This window comes from Apis laboriosa, unplaced genomic scaffold (genome assembly GCF_014066325.1).
Source record: "Apis laboriosa isolate Shangri-la unplaced genomic scaffold, ASM1406632v1 scaffold11_cov152, whole genome shotgun sequence".
Taxonomy (NCBI): domain Eukaryota; kingdom Metazoa; phylum Arthropoda; class Insecta; order Hymenoptera; family Apidae; genus Apis; species Apis laboriosa.
Window position 1 is genome coordinate 65,353 of NW_025221020.1, and position 16,679 is coordinate 82,031.

At 38.5% G+C, this 16,679-nt stretch overlaps 2 protein-coding genes across 8 annotated transcripts in view; one reads left to right on the forward strand and one right to left on the reverse strand.

The window, feature by feature from the left end:
• The window catches only part of LOC122717277 (microphthalmia-associated transcription factor), a 14,994-nt gene extending 6,517 nt beyond the window's left edge, over nucleotides 1–8,477 (reverse strand). Inside the window, exons 1-3 of one of the 2 annotated variants that reach the window (XM_043941207.1) lie at nucleotides 7,704–8,477; nucleotides 4,206–4,413; nucleotides 3,395–3,748 (exon numbers count right to left, since the gene is read on the reverse strand). In XM_043941207.1, coding sequence (XP_043797142.1) covers nucleotides 3,395–3,748; nucleotides 4,206–4,413; nucleotides 7,704–7,975 — 834 coding nt within the window. In that variant the 5' untranslated portion in view covers nucleotides 7,976–8,477. Of the gene's footprint in view, nucleotides 1–3,394; nucleotides 3,749–4,205; nucleotides 4,414–6,063; nucleotides 7,420–7,703 lie in introns of those variants that run through there. The other variant, XM_043941197.1, reaches the window with a different exon arrangement.
• The window catches only part of LOC122717328 (procathepsin L), a 27,104-nt gene extending 10,461 nt beyond the window's left edge, over nucleotides 1–16,643 (forward strand). The window contains exons 1-6 of one of the 6 annotated variants that reach the window (XM_043941329.1): nucleotides 8,800–9,308; nucleotides 9,465–9,562; nucleotides 9,741–9,917; nucleotides 10,125–10,484; nucleotides 10,706–10,866; nucleotides 11,543–12,064. In XM_043941329.1, coding sequence (XP_043797264.1) covers nucleotides 9,813–9,917; nucleotides 10,125–10,484; nucleotides 10,706–10,866; nucleotides 11,543–11,738 — 822 coding nt within the window. In that variant the 5' untranslated portion in view covers nucleotides 8,800–9,308; nucleotides 9,465–9,562; nucleotides 9,741–9,812 and the 3' untranslated portion in view covers nucleotides 11,739–12,064. Of the gene's footprint in view, nucleotides 1–8,799; nucleotides 9,563–9,740; nucleotides 9,918–10,124; nucleotides 10,485–10,705; nucleotides 10,867–11,542; nucleotides 12,065–13,120; nucleotides 13,944–14,503; nucleotides 14,747–15,592; nucleotides 15,976–16,127 lie in introns of those variants that run through there. The other 5 variants (XM_043941341.1, XM_043941320.1, XM_043941312.1 and 2 more) reach the window with 5 other exon arrangements.
• Nucleotides 16,644–16,679: the final 36 nt, after the last annotated feature.

Here is a 16,679-nt window from a genome sequence, read left to right on the forward strand (position 1 = left end):
AGAGAGAGAGAGAGAGAGAGAGAGAGAGAGAGAGAGAGAGAGAGAGAGAATCGATAAACGGATACATGTTGGATCACTATCGGAGATGATATTTAAACGAATGGAATAAAACTCACCTTACACCTGCGGGTAATTATATTGAATACTGGCATGTTGTCGTCGCTTGAAAGAAAATCCGATGATGAAAAAGTAAGAAGAACCGTGTGTATTCAGACTGAGAGAGACATGTGCGCGGGTGGGCACGTCTGCTGCATGCATGCACGTGGTTAGGAGCGCGAGTTCGTGGTATGCGAGTATTTTCGATTCGAATATGCAAACGTAAAGAAGAATGGAAAAAAATGTTATTATTAATCCTTAACTTCTTCTTTCAAAAAAGCATATTTACGGTACGATCGCAATCGTTGGAATTATTTCGATAATCGTTGGAACTGTTCTCTCGATGGAAATTATCTCGTCTTAAAATTTAAACAATAGACATCTAGTATCGTCGTTATCGCGATCGTTCATGTCATCGTCATCACCATCATCCTTGTCACCGTTTTCATTGTCACAGCCACTGTCGCCATCTTCGACGTCATAGCAATAGCTTTAGTTCTCGCTGCCCGTTTCGTAATTATCATCGTAAGTGATGCGATTGATCTTCCTTTTTTTCTTTTCCTTCTCTTTTCCCGTTCTCCTTCTTTTTTCAAAAATTCTCATTCACGGAATATCTCGTTAACTTCGTTTCGTCTTCTTTTTCTTCTTCTTCTTCCTCGTCCTCGATGCGATGCGATCAAGATACGTAAAATATAATTGGAACAGGTGAACAGGCGTAAAGAAGGATACGAACGAGAGAGGAGAGAAGATGAATACGAGTGGATCGGTGACGATCGAACAGGATAAGAGCGAGGACGAATCGTTAAGCTTACTTTTGACCAATTTTTAATTATGGGATCGTTGGTAGGTGAGGAACAACGTTGGCGATGAAACGAACGTGAGAGCGAATACGAATAGGAATGTGGAGGAAAAGGCGGACAACGATCGATCGAGGAACGCGTGCATTTTTGAGCACCGCGTGGCGTCGCGCCGCGCCGTTCCACGTTTCTTGCAACAACCTTGCGATTTTCTCTTCGTATCGCCACTTCGTCGCGACTCGGTTACTTGCGATTAAGCGCACCTCAAGGTTGCGGTTACCCAATATCGTGTCTCACGCCCGAAACGAGGAGAAACGAGGAGGAAGAAAGTAAGAATAGGGGATAATAGGGAAGAAAGGAAAGAAAGGAAGAAGAGTGTGGCGAACAAATGGAAGATAATCGAATATTGGGAAACGGTTGGAAAATGTGTCACGCGTTAAAAAGAATCCATTGTCCGAAAAACGGTCGGCTTATCGCCTCCAATTTGTGCGAAGCGATAAATTTAAAAATAGTACTCATCGCAATAGTACGCATTACTTTGCCTTTTTCTTGTCGCTTCTAAAAAAAATCGAACTGACCGCAAATACGCTTTTTTACCGTGTCAACATGAACAACGCGAGTTGTGCGCTGATCGTCCGTTTCGGAACGGTTGAAATAAATAAATATCGTCGGTGACGGTGTTAATCGGAGTGAGATCTTTCAGCGGATTCGTCGGATCGCAGTTTTTCCTCTTGTCGTCAAATGTCGTTATCGGGTGTTGCCTCTCGACAAATCCGATGGATGAAAATATTCCGCATTGGATAATCCGACGTGGTTCTCTCTCACCCCCTAGTTGACTGGTTGCGAAAACGAAACGTGAAATTACGTTGCGTCCGAGGCGATAGAAGGAACGAGAGCAAAGAGAAGACGGGAAATCGTGTCGCGAAACGAACATCGAACCACCAACGACGCTCCACGAAGGTTTGCTCTCGCGCGCGAACCTCCCGAACCTCCACCGTCGATCGGCTCGCTTCGGTACTGCTCGCTACTGCTCGCTACTGCTCGAATGCCCGCCACGCGCCACCGACGCTCTACCATGCCCCACGCCTGTTGCGCTATCGGCTATCGTTAACTTACCGTTTCTATCCGATATCCCCTACTATTCCACTCCACAACTATTGTATCCACCACATAATCATATTGTAGTGTACGCATTTTCGTCTCTGTCGTTCGATTCGAGTCGTTGTATCCCCTTGTCCCATTTCTTCTATCGTTCTTTCCTTCTTTTATTCATTCTCTCCCTCTCTCTCTCTTTCTCTCTCTCTCTCTCTCTCTCTCTCTCTCGCAATTCTTCCGTCTTTTTCTCTTAATCCATCTTAGAAATACTTTTTAGTCGATTCGATGCATCTCTTCCATTCTTCTTCACCATTCGTTTCGCGATATATATTCTTTCGATTTATATTCTTTCTTTCTAGTCGAATTATTTCGTTGTATTTTGTTGACGAACGAATTTGCGTTGCGTCAAATTTCTCTCATCGTCTCTCAATTCCATTATTTATTCTACTCTCGTCGTCTCGGTTGTACGACGCGTCTTAGGTATTGAATCGTGGTAACGGATTTGGTTTCTCCGTTAACCCAGTTGTTTGGTGTGCTCGTGGAATATTGCATGCAACAGATAGCCGAGCGTAGCTAAAAAAATAGCAATGTAAAAAAATTTTAACCGATCAAGCTGATGAAAAGTGTACGAAATTTTATATTTTTCTTTCTTGTTTGAAAATCGATGCGGAAATATAATATACCTATACGTCATAAACGATATTTTACGTCAAAAACAGGAGGACAGTCATATTTTTAAAATATGAAGAAAATAATCGAAATAAATCGCAGGATTATCGTTATTGTAAATTATTATTATTATGAATACCAACGAATTTTTCAACGAAAATTTTTGCATGATAGAAAAATTTATACATCGCGTAAAGAAGGATTACAAGAATTATCTGTGTATAAAAAAAAAAAATATCTATTCTTCTTATTAGAGATACAACATGGTATAACGTCGAAAACTACGCGAAAAACATTATAGGTAAGCACATACGTATGTATGTTTCTGGCCGACTTTCGATGCCAGACGAATAACAAAGAAAAAGAAAGCGAGCGCACGATCGATTCAACCTTCGGGATGTCAAGTATACTTACGAATATGATCACTTCTATTTCGCATTCAACCTTAACTCTTCAAATTGTGCTATGAGCATCTATTTTTTTCTTTTTCTATCCTAATGATATACGCGCATACCGTACAAGCAGATCATCGATGACCATTCGAACAAATTCCTCGTGGTTTCTTTTTATATTTGGATTCCATATATTTTCATCCTGTTTCCTATACGAAACTCGGGAACTCCGAAGTTTTTCCTTTTTCCCCGTTTTCGATTGTTCGAATGGAATACGTGTGTTAGCCAGTGTACGTGAAACATATGTAGGAGGAAATTCAAATTGGAGATTAGCAGATAAATTACCTCGGAATTGCTGGTCGCGACACTGGAAAGACCTGGTGACATAGCACCAGTCGTAGGATCTGGACTAGCCGCAACCTGATTACCAAGCGGCAATACCGTGGGACCGTGTGGATACGAAGCCAGATGAGGATGCTGCGGCTTTGGATGATGTACCGTTGGACCCGGTGGTGCGCTCTGTACTATCATCGGTGCGGATGTCGGCACACCTTCCACCGAATTTCTGCCGAGAACGTTTCCATCCCCGGCGCTGATCGTTCCGTTACCGCGAAACGATTCGTGAAGGTATTGCCGCACTTGATTCTTCTGCTTTTGAACGACATGGTAACGCGTCGGATTTTCCAATAATGTCCGTACCTGTAGCGAACAAAAATATTATACAGCTAATTTCATCCGTCCATTCTCTCTTTCTTTACCTTATTTATAACGTGGTCTTTAGATCGGTATTTCTGCGCAAAAAGAGAAACACCGCTACCACACCGTTTCATGTTACTTTTGAATTTGGATTTTTAAAAGTTTATGAACCGTTTATGGCCGACTATTACATTATTATTCTCATCGTTCTCGTATATATTTGATAAGAAAGTAGAGATCTAAAAAGAAGAGATAAATACGTATAAATAAGTGGATGTATCATATATTCGTGTACATTTGTATGTATATGAAAAATATTTATATAAAAGGAACGATAGGATAAAAGTGATAAAGTGATAAGTGACGATGAAAAAGATGGAGTCAAGTTTGGGATAATGAGAAACGGCAGTAAAAAAAAAAAGGATGCGTGACACGCGATAACGAGATAAAATAAACATACTTGTAAGACTTGTGGTGGTACGTCTACGCCGATAGTCGAGAGTGAGGTAGAAGGTACCGGCCTGGGAGGAGCAGCCGTTGGTCTCTGTTGCTGCAAATTCTGACGAAATTCAGCTTCTCGCCTTTCCTGCTCTTGCAGCTGTTCTCGCATCAGCTGAAGTTTCAGTTGTGTACGCGAGGTGGGTGTTGCAGTCTTAAACGTTGGTGGACTGAAAACCATCGAAAACAAATTGATTTTATGCAAAAAAAAACTTTATTTTTCTTTTTCAGATTGGTATATACGATATATTTTAATTATATTCTATTAACGATAAAAAAGACTTGAAATTTTAAAAAACCTGATTCATTTTGCTCAACATTTATTATTTATATATATACATGTATTATAAACTAAAGACTGATATACAAAAATATTGTACCTTGCTATATAAAATACGCGAAATTCAAATTTATGAATTTAAAAAAAAAAATCTAACTTGTAATTCATTAAAATTCAAATTTATGACTCAAGATGAAAATGAGCATGTAAAATAAGAACATGTAAAGTATTCGTATTCGCGTTCGTGATATTAAATTTTTTTTTAGAGAAAACTGTTCGTTTGTATCGTTTACATCGCGATATTCGAGATGTAGATAAATACAAATTGTTATTCAAATTCTAATGAAATGTTTCGTGCAAGAGATAAACGCGTACAAATCGCATGGCGATTTGACAGTTTATCAAGGAGGAGTGGTAGTAACGAGTCGCCTAAAAGGTATTCTCAATTTTGGAGCAAGGCCAAATTATAGCCATAAGAAAACCAAAATAGAGAGATTGTGCAATTTGGATCGAGATTCGATTCTTGTCCTCCGAGTCGCGATCTTTTCTTCCGGATAACACATCGAAAACGTAACGTATTAAACACTCTCGCTGTTCTCTATCTCTCGAAACGATCAAGATCTCGTCCATTTTGTATATTTGTCGCACAACTGTCACAAGTTATATAATCATCTTCGGCGAAAAAATAATCGAGTTACTCTATATTCGTTCGTTCTCTTTTCCTCAAATTCTAAATCGTTCTTACGTTCTTACGTTCTTTTTTATCTTTCTTTTTTATCTTTTTAATCGTGTCCACTTCACGATACAAAATATACAAATTCTCAAAGACAAGGAATATTAACGAATAACGAATTGAACGATATTATAATGAAACTTATTATAACACGTATTTATCGATGTGTGATGTAAAATTATTATATATAAATTTGATTTCGACATCATTGATCTTTTTTTCGAAAAGGAAATAGTTTCGATTAATCTCTTTGTTTTTTTTCAACAAACAAATCACTTTAAAATAAAAAAAAAAAAAATTAAATAAATAAGGAAAAAATAAGGAAAATATCGAAATATAAAAAGCGAGGAAATGACGAGAATCGTATATACGATGTATCGCCAGATTCGCGAAATACATTTACGTGTAAGAACCAAGGACGCATTTATATTTAGATGCAATGTTTACGGTCGAGAAGAAGGTAGATATGGCGGTAAACGGAAACGGACACATACTTTAAACTTTCGTTAAAAAAAAAGAATAATCTCGCGAGAAAAATCTCGTTAGTTTGCATAAATATTGTACAGTAAAGTATAGTAAAGTAAAAAACAATGTATGTATAGCAATGAAAAATGATATATATATATATATATATAAATAAAGATCGAATGAGTGAAAAAAAACGAAAAAAAAAAAAAAAAAGAAAAAGAATATATATATATATATAAATATATGGTAGAATTGAAAAATTGGTTTAATAATGATAAAAAATTGAAGATGAAGAAACGTGAATCGGTTAAATCTCGAACCGTTTTAATAATTCTGTACCAGCCTTGCGGGCGAGTTGATCGTAACGGCCGAGCAAACGCAACGTGACCATTGTTCCGAGAGTTGGCGTGCACTAGGGACGACGTGGGCATTCCGTCGACAATCGACGGATCCATGTCGAGAATCATGCGTAAATCCTCGTCGATACCGATATGTACGCGCACTCGTTGTTCTTGTTCTTGTTGTTCTTGACGTTCAATTTCTTCCTTCTGCCGATGTTCCGATGAAATAGATGAACAGTTAATCGTACGAATGGCGGACTTGACGGCGGTTCCGATGTGCGAACACGTGCACGAGCAGTTTGAATCTTGAACGTAATGTCGCGACAAAGGAACAGAATTTGATTCCTGTTTGTTCAAAAACGGTAATGATACCGATACCGATGCCGATGCCGATGCCGATGCCGACGTCGACGCAGACGTCGACGCCGGCACAGGCACCGTATCCGATTTCGATCCCAATTCCGGGGCTATAGAACGTGAAACTGGTAATGATCCACCAATATTTCCCCAATTCGTCAACGTCTTTGTCGTTGTTGTTTTCGTTAATGTAGTCGTTATCGTTGTCGTTCTTGTTGCTGCAGATATCGTTGTAATTATCGTTCCGATTTTATTCTCGATAACAACACCACCGATATTGTTCAATGGTCGCCCAACGTCGTTTATTCGATTCAATCGCGACACTAAATCCTCGAATTCGACGATTTGCCGCACTGTGTCGGATATCTCTTGCATGTCCTCCGAAGGAGGTGAAAAAGCTTTACGGCCGAACCAGCCCAGAAGTCGTGGCACTACTAAACCAGATGTCGCATCTTTTTGTTGTCACGAATATTGTCGACGACGAGAGCTGTCAGCTACGAAAAACCGACGCTCCTTGCTCTAAACCTGGATCCGTTATTCTTCTCTCTTTTCCACCCTTTCTATTCCTCTCATGCGCCATTTTCGCGCATTCGCATATCCGCGCCAAATCTCGTTCGTCACTTAACCACCAATTATCAAATAGACGTCAACACTTGAGAATCGGCAAGATTTTTAGAAATAAAAACATGGCAATTGATTAGCTCGTTATTTTCTTCATTTTTTTTTTTTTTTTTTTATAATTTTCGAAATTTTGTTAGCAAAATTGATTTGAAAAAGATCTCATTTGGTTAAAAAAAAACACATATCCTTCTCGATATTGACATACGTAAGTAAATACATACATCCACGTGACACGTCAAACAGTTTGCGACATAAGAAAAATTATTTACGAAACAACATTAGAATAGACATAACTTTTGTGTAATGCCAAAGAATGTGGATTATTTCGGAAATATTGCGATTTTTCTTTCGAGATCGAAATTAAGATCGAAGAAAGTGCAAGTGGAACGATGGTGGATAGAACCGAGACCGAATCAAGCCGAACGTGAACCGAGATAAATCGATGTATAACGAAATTAGCCGAAACAAGCCGAAGCAAGCTAAGAGCGCACGTATGACGGAAGCGAGTGAAGACTCGCACATCGTAATCTAAAGAAATTACAAGCGGTTAATCGATATCGAGATACGAATTTATTAAAATTATTCGGACTATTTTAACTTTCGATTTCATTTATTTATCGCGATATATATAGATTTTTAACGTACAACTATACAACGTACCTGTCAATATTCGGGGCTCGGCTCTTTAATTCATAATACATGATGTCTTGTAGCGGTGTCGACAAAAAGGATAAAGCCTGTTCCCAATCATCATTGTGATTATTCCTATCTTCGTTTTCGTTTAGTTTATTACCACAACACGATTCATCGATACCAGTTATTCCATTTTGTTTGTCCTGACATCGACGATTGCACAAATTCGCTTCGCGATGTTCCAAATCAGCGGTAATAGCTGCCAGATCGAAACCCATGTCGATTCCAGATTCCTCCATTCTCGTATATATACTTTTACTATTTATTAAAGATAATAAAAGAAAAATGCAACGCGACGCGACGCGACGCGGCGCGAATTGTAGCGTCGCGACGCCACTTGTCGCGAATAAACTATGATTCTTGATATTTTTCTCGGCGAAACGATCGCGATTACAAGACAACGATGTGTTCTCGAGTTTTGCTTTCTAGTGTGGCGCCTCCCCACTGGTAGAAGCTAGGACGCGCGTGTCGAGCGATAATCGGAGCGAGAGACGGGAGAGACGGGCCTCGCGAGAACTTGTACGAAAACTGTTAACCGATTGGTGATGAGCGGGGGATGCGTTTGTTACTCTCGACGCTATCCGATGCTCGATGCTCGATACATTCGATGCTCTATACTAGATCTCGGCTTAATGCCCAACCATTCAACGAGGGGACAAGAGAGATGAGTAGATCACGAGTTTCTCACTAACATCCGTGATCCCCCTCCTCCCCCATGTTTGTTATATGTCCATTCTTTACAACCGCATCACCAATACTAATATGTACTCCCAGCGAAAGCGAACAAACGAGAAACACTAATAAATTTGACCGATGATCCTACACGCAAGCGCACAACCACTGAAACGATTTAACGAACCGTATACAAAAAATTAATCGGATAAATTTAGAAATATCACGATGTTTATTGTAGGTTAATACGATAATGAAATGAATCGAGAAACGAGAGTTACGGTACGAGCGATTATTTATAAGAAAATAAAGACGGGTAAATTAATAAATTAATCGTGATCAATGTACGAGTATGCATGGCCCGATTATTTCTTTCTAAAAGTACCACGATTTCTTGCAAGTACAGCCATCTCACGACAAACTCTTCAATCTTTCGTGTTGATCATTATTCGTAACTTCATCGACATTGCATTCTTGTTCTCTTTGCTTTCTACTTTTATTTAACACATTTACTCGCATTTACTGCAATCGATTTAAAACCGGAAGAATGAATGATAATTTTCTAACTTTTTTTTTTTTTTTTTTTTTTTTTTTTTTTTTTTTTTTNTTTTTTTTTTTTTTTGCTTTTTTTGCTTTTTTTGCTTTTTTTAAAAGCATAGAAAGATATAAGTTGTTTTTATTGCTTTTTGATTTTTTTTATGGTGAAACGATAAACGATATCGTAATGTCAAGTGCGGAAAAAGTTATTACGCGATATTTTAAGAATATATCTATATTGTGTATATATTTGAAGTGATGCAAGTATTATAATTTATGCTTACGTAGATACAAAAATTTATAAAATTGCTGACACCAACGTAACCACCATCGTTCGACACATCGAATGAGAACAATAGCATGGTCTGTACCTTGTTCGTATCGAAATAACGAATATTCGAATCAGTTGATCGAATCGTCGAAGAAACAACGATTCGCGTGTCGAAATCGAATCGATTTTTAATTCGCTCGAACCTATGATGTATATTCGATTTTGCGGTTTCCCAATTCTTTTTTTAGTCGCATGGAGCATCGATGGTATTCAAGTGTTCGGAAAGCAAAATCGTTTTCCTCAAGAAATATCGAAAAAATTGGACGAGTATTGGAACTCATACAAGGTACTCATACATGTACATACATCTCATATACGATGTATCTATTAAATTATTCCATATATCCATATATCAAATATAATCGATTAACATTGATATAAATATAGGATATAAATCTGTACCGTAATATATAATTTATCGAAATAATTTTTATTAATTTTAATATAATTTATGTATAAATCAGGCCCGTTATAATAAAAGTTACTCCGGAGATCTCGAGTCTAGTCGAAGAATAACTTGGGAAGAAAATCTAATAATGATTTATAAACATAATATGATGGCAGCTGCAGGCCATCACAGTTATACATTGAAAGACAATCATATTGCCGATCTTGGAACTAGACAATACATTCGAGAAATGGTAATATATATATATATATATATATATAAATGATTAAAAAAATTTTAACTTATATACAAGTCGATAATGATCGAATTAATATAGATATTTCGATATAATATTTCATAAAATCGGATATTTTTATTCGATTGTTTTTTTAAAATCGTGAAAAAGAAAAATTATTATTCACCGTTTAGACGATTAATACGATTTTCTCTTTATTCGCAGGTGAAATTGATTCCAAGTCGGAAGCGACGTATATCGAAAGATACATTGGTTGGTGCGAGTTTATCCGATAACCAACGTATTCCACGAGAACTCGATTGGCGCGAGATTGGATTTAAGACACAACCAGAAAATCAAAGGGATTGCGGGAGTTGTTACGCGTATTCCATAGCTGGCAGCATCGAGGGACAAATCTTTAAAAAGACAGGCATGTTGCTTCCATTGAGCGAGCAACAATTAGTCGATTGCAGTACATCTACCGGTAATTTAGGATGTTCCGGAGGATCTTTGAGAAACACTTTGAGATATCTCGAAAAAGCAAAAGGTTTAATGGCTAAGACGTATTATCCATACAAGGCGAAAGTACGTATTTTCCTTCTTTTTTTTCTCTTTCTCTTTTTCTTATTTTTCGTATAATAAAAATATCGACAGACAATATTTAAGGCAATGTATAATACGATGATGGATGTATTTAATGCGATTTAAGATTATATTCGTCAAATTATATATACGTAGATATCTACATAATCGAAGGAAATATAATTAAATCGTTTATAATTGCATTTACATTTTTGGAAAAATAGCAAGGTCAGTGCCGTTTCAAGGAAGATTTGAGCGTAGTCAACATCACTTCATGGGCAGTGTTACCGGCACGCGACGAGAAAATTTTGGAAGCTGCAGTAGCGACCATAGGTCCAATAGCTGCTTCGATAAATGCTAGTCCAAAAACGTTTCAACTTTATCAGTGAGTATCCGTCATTTTTTTTTTTTCTTCTCTTCTTTTTTTTTTTGCGAAACAAATGAATTTCCTTGCAAGAAAACAAACATTCCATACGAAATCTCCTTACTAATTATACGTACGAATTATAGCTATGCTTTATAGTAAAATATATAAAATGAAAATTTAGGGAGGAAAAGGTTGGAAAAAAAGTGGATGGGGTGAGAGATAGATAGTAGTAACGAGGTAAGAATAATAATAAACGAGACAAGACGAAAGAAATGATGGAAGGAAAGGAACAAAGCACTTTTGACACGCAAATGATTCGTGACTTGGACGAGTGTTTACGCGAAAGTTAAGAATACGAAAACTCGTATCATCCCCCTCTGGTAGATATATTCGAAGAAATTGGTCCACTTGTACGATAACCTTTGGTGCATTGTTTACGCGACGATGAGCCTGAAACGGCAACGAACCGAAAGTCAGTGAACTTGCGTTTCGGAACTAAAAGGAAGTTTTACATTCGCGATCTTCGATATTTCGTCGTTTCGATCGCACACAGTATCAAAGAATCGGAAACATAAATCCGCAATTTTTCCTTCTCTTTCTCCATTCTTCCTCTTTCTTTCTCTCTATATTTTTTCTCTTTTCTTCTTTTTTTTTTTTTTTCAAGCTCAATCATACGATCGATTTTGGTTCACAGCAAAGGAATCTACGATGACGAAGTTTGTAGTTCGGACATGGTGAATCACGCTATGTTGATCGTTGGATACACGCCAACCGAATGGATCTTGAAGAATTGGTGGGGCGATGGATGGGGAGAAAACGGATACATGCGTTTGGCAAAAAATAAAAATCGATGTGGAATTGCGAATTATGCGGCATACGCAAAAGTTTAACTCGATATACATAAATTGGAGAGAGAGAGAGAGAGAAAAAAAAAAAAAAAGAAAAAAAAACGATCCATCCATGTTGATTTCCGATTTTCGATCATTCGAAATCGAATCTCCTCGGCGTTTAACATTGAAATTTATACGCGTTTTCGATTCACGTCTCGATTCAAACGCAAACGCAATCGTGAAAAATATCCATCGAAACCGGTGAACCGTCGACGACATCAAACGCTACTTCGTACCTTATTTTTATTTTCCCATACACATTGCATATATACGTTTGATCGAGTCAAAGAATTGAAAGATCATCTATTATTCGAGTTGAAAGAAAGTGTGCGATATTTTTCACCTTTGGAAAAAAGGGGGGGGGGACGATCGTCGTTACATCGTTCGGGCGATAACGGCTCGATCTTTCTCGGAAGCGATAATTTAAGCTAACCTTGAATATCACCACCGTACAATCATTTTCTGGCTGATAATTCCTACGATTACCTAACGAGCGCGTTCTCGCTCAAACAAAGTTTCGGCGAGGGGGTAAAGATTTATCGAAAAAAAAAAAAAAAAAAAAAAAAAGATGATAGACGCGCGCATGATCGCCGATCGAGGCAAATTACGCGGAAGAAATTTACTCGACGACGATTATTTTCATTCATCGAACCCGTGTGTGTGCTATCTCTCTCGAATATACGATGCGATTACGTACGATGCGATATACCCGTGTGTGAAAAAATACAGGGGAGGATAGATATATTTATGTTATCCATCCCTTTCGTTTATCGTATTTCTTCCTTCCGAGCGAGAAACCGCGTGGAAATTGGCCGCGATCGTGTCGAACGACGAGTTATGAGAATGTAGGTGAGAACGATGACAAAGGGGGACGATGAAGCGAAGCATGTTCGTGACGCGTGTTTCAACCGACGATATCAGCACGATTCGTCTCCATCCAATCCGCTGTATCCCCCGCTCATGGAGCAAAGTTCAGACTGTACCAAGAACCGATGCGTGACTGAAACCATCCCAACGATGTATCTTTAGTCTTGGCGGATAAGGTGGTTGAGTGAAGAGGACGGCTCGATCGATCGAAAAGATAGAATCGGGAGAATCTAAAATCCGGGTCGCTCGTTTATCATTTATCAAAGTGGATCGAACATCGATTTTCGCGCGTTGATCGAACAAACATATATATATATATATATATAATAATAATAATAATAATAAATATATAAATATATATATATATATATATATACATGTACGTATCCCAAGCCGAGGAATTTCGGGATAAATAAAGGAGTGAAAGAAAGGGGAAAGAGAGGGTGAGGGGGAGGGATGGTGAAGGGGAGGAAGGGAAGTAAGTCGGGAATGAGGGTAGAGAGGAGTGGTAGGAAGGCAAGGGAGTAAGGTAAGGGAAGCGAAAGAAGAGAGGAAGAAAGGAAGGAAGGGAGAGTTGGTAAGAGAGAAATTGGTAAGATGTAAGGACGAACGAAGCGAAGATACGTTTGGAAGAAAAGTGGGATTCGAGTTGATGGAATTAATCGGCGATTGGATCGAAGAGAGGAGTCGATGGAAAGCGAACGGACGTTGTACGATCGGTGAGATCCTTGGAAAGAAGGCCGAAGATAGAAATCGGTGAAAGAGAGTACAATTCGATCGAGAAATCGAGAATAGAGAGGCGAGAAGAGTGCGGGATATCGATAACCGTAAAAAGAAAAAAAAAAAAAAAAAAAAAAAAAAAGAAAAATATATACGGAACGATGCGTCTGGTTGAACGATTGTTGTTGTTGCTTTCCCTTCTATTGATGGATAATCAAGTGAAAGTTATTTTACCGAAAGTCACCAATACCATCCCCGTCGTTCGATGGAGTTCTTATTCGCGATCGACCAGCTCGACCTCCTCGTCCTCGTTTTTATCCTCGTTGTCATCGTTCAAGGAAGAGGATTGCGCCGGATGCGCGCAAAACAAAGTCGGCCTGATCACCGTCACGGATCCAATTCTAACGGAACTAAGAGTCGAATATGTCAAACAACAAATCCTCAAGAAGCTACGGCTTTCCAAACCACCCGAGATATCGATGCCGCTCTCGACCTTGCCAAAGCCTCTGATAAATGGCCGTGTGCTCGAACTTCGACCCGGAGCGCCACTCGAACCGGAAAAATCAGTCGACAGTTTTTACGGAAAAACCGATCAGATTGTCGTCTTTCCAAACGAAGGTCAGTCCCTGTTAATTCCTTTAATTTCCATACGTGTACGTATATATATTATATTCGCCCTTTCTCGCCAACACATACCTTCGTATACCAATTCTAGAACGAGAGCAAAGAAAAAAAAAAAAAAACAGAGAAGACAGAGAATTATTTATTTAATTAATCGTTCGATAAAATTCGTTTCGAATCTTCTCTATATTTCTCCCTCTGTAATATATTTACGTTTCAATTTTATTTCCCGTTATTGCGATCACACGTTCTTTCTCTTTTACTCTTTTTTGACTCGATCAACGAATGCGTCGTAAATTTCGTCGTTCTCTTACTTTCTTTTCTTTGTTTTCGAATTACATTTTTCCCTTATCTCTAACGTATCCCCTTATTATTTCGTAATAAAACGAAAAATATGTTTATGGAACGACCAAAAAGTTTGAAAAAGAAAGGATACCTCGTTTGAAAGATATCGAAAATTATTCGATAATCACGAACGAATATAACGATTTATAGGAGAAAATGATATATCTGTATGTAGATAGGGAAGGAATAAACGGGGGATGATATAATTTCAGGTATCGCCGATTCGAAAAAGTGCCGGCAAAGATCTAACCATTTGACGGCGTGCTTCACGTTTTATCTACCGAACGAAATGCAATTTGTGGACGTGACCTCGGCGCAACTTTGGTTTTACAAGGAGTATGACGAGAATGACGACAGGAATCAAACTTTCGTACTCTCTGAACTCGATCATTGGGATTTGTATGGAAACTTTGAGAAAAACATGATCATGGCTATCTTCGAAACAGACATCAGAGGTGGGTCGAATCAAAGTTTCCCATTTCGTTCCACTTTTAAAGGACACGTCCTCCGTTCTTCCTTTCTTATTCCTTTATTATTTTTCTCTTACGTTATCTCTTATGTACAATTAAATTACCAATTTTGCCCTTTGTTTTCGATCCAAAGATCGAGCTGAGCTTGCTCGAAAACGTTGGATTGATAATGGCGGTGGATTGAAAATTGTGAAACGAAAAAAAGGAAGGGGGGGGGAGGGGGAAGAACGGGAACAGGAAACGATGGATAAATCGATGGATAAACGGATAAAAGGAGGGGAAGGAAGAAGGGGTAATGCATAAAGATACAGGGAAAAAAGTTGGCGAGAGCAAAACTATGCAAAGATAAAACGGTTTCAACTTAACAAGGACTTTAGACCGTGCTTCTCGCTAAAGACTTTAGACCGTGAAAGGGTATACGAAAAAAAAATGCAACGCTGTCACGATATAAGCATTTCGTACTGCATTACTAAAAGATCGCGTTACAGAATCCCACCGATATACGTTTATACGTCCAGCCTATAAATAACGCATTTTTACATTTTCCTCAATCGGCAAATTTCCAAGTCGCGTATATTTAAACGCGATTTAAATTGATCCACGCCCACGTCTTCTCGATGATTGATGAAATTACGATGACAAAAAATCGTGATATTACACTAAAAGAAAAGAGAAGGAGAGGGTGAGCGAAATGGGGGAACGGAATCGATGCTTCGAGTTATTCTTCGACGAAAGCGAATCTCGTTCCACGACAGGTGAATCAAAAAAGCCGAGTCGTGTAGAGGAGGGTAGCGGGACGATTAAAACGACCGTTGTCGATCGTTGTTTCAGAGGGATGGGTCAAGGCCGACGTGAGCTTCACCTTGAAGAAATGGGTGAAGGAGCTTCGGTTGAACCACGCGATACAGATAGCTTGCAGCACTTGCTCGATCGACCGAGACACGGCGCCTGTATCCATTCGACGAACTTTGAAACCTTTCCTCGTCATACACACATCCCCGTTACCGCAAAAAAACAGGCCAAAGAGAAACTCGAATTGCTTGCCGGAAATGAAGGAGTGCTGCAGGGACGAACTCTACATTAATTTCGAAGACATCGGCTGGAGCGATTGGATCCTCCATCCAAACGGATATCACGCGTACTTCTGCCGTGGATCTTGTTCTTCCGCAGCTTCGTTAACCATCAGTGGATCTCTCTACAATAATGTGATCAGAGTGAGTGATTTTTGTTGTTTTTCTTTTTTTTTATTATTATTATCTTTCACTACTAATCCTTATCGTTCAACGAATTGAACGTAATTGTTCTCGAAAACAATTATCGTATTATCGTATTATAAGTTTAATTATGGCAATTATTCTTGTTTCAGAAGTTATTGAGCAAAAATGGGAATACGATACATCGAAAGAACGAGATCGTTCCATGCTGTTCACCTACGCAATTATCGCCGATTCAATTGCTCTACGTTGATTCGAACAATACGATTACGCAGAAAACGTTGCCGAACATGGTAGTCGAAGCGTGTGGTTGTATGTGATTTCGAAAAATCGATCAATCCTTTACAATAATGTATGATGCAATCCTCGCACCAATCGATTTTTCCAGCTTCTTTCAATTTTCAAACTTCGTTGTACGTATGTACCTGCCTCGTTCGTTACGAGTAGACATGCGCGTGTCTACAAAATTCTCCAATGTTGAATATGAGAATAGTAGTACGTAAGTTTGCGACTTGTGGAATTAAGAAAATAACTAAGAAAACGTTACGTTATATTTAAATCGACGAAAAATCGTCTTTCAGAAAGATCAGAAATTATTGTGCGAAAATAGAGCCGAGAATGTGTACGTGCATAAATTGCCTTTGATCTTGGCTTTGATATCGAACGAATCGTCGTGTTACATTATATATACGTATATATATATG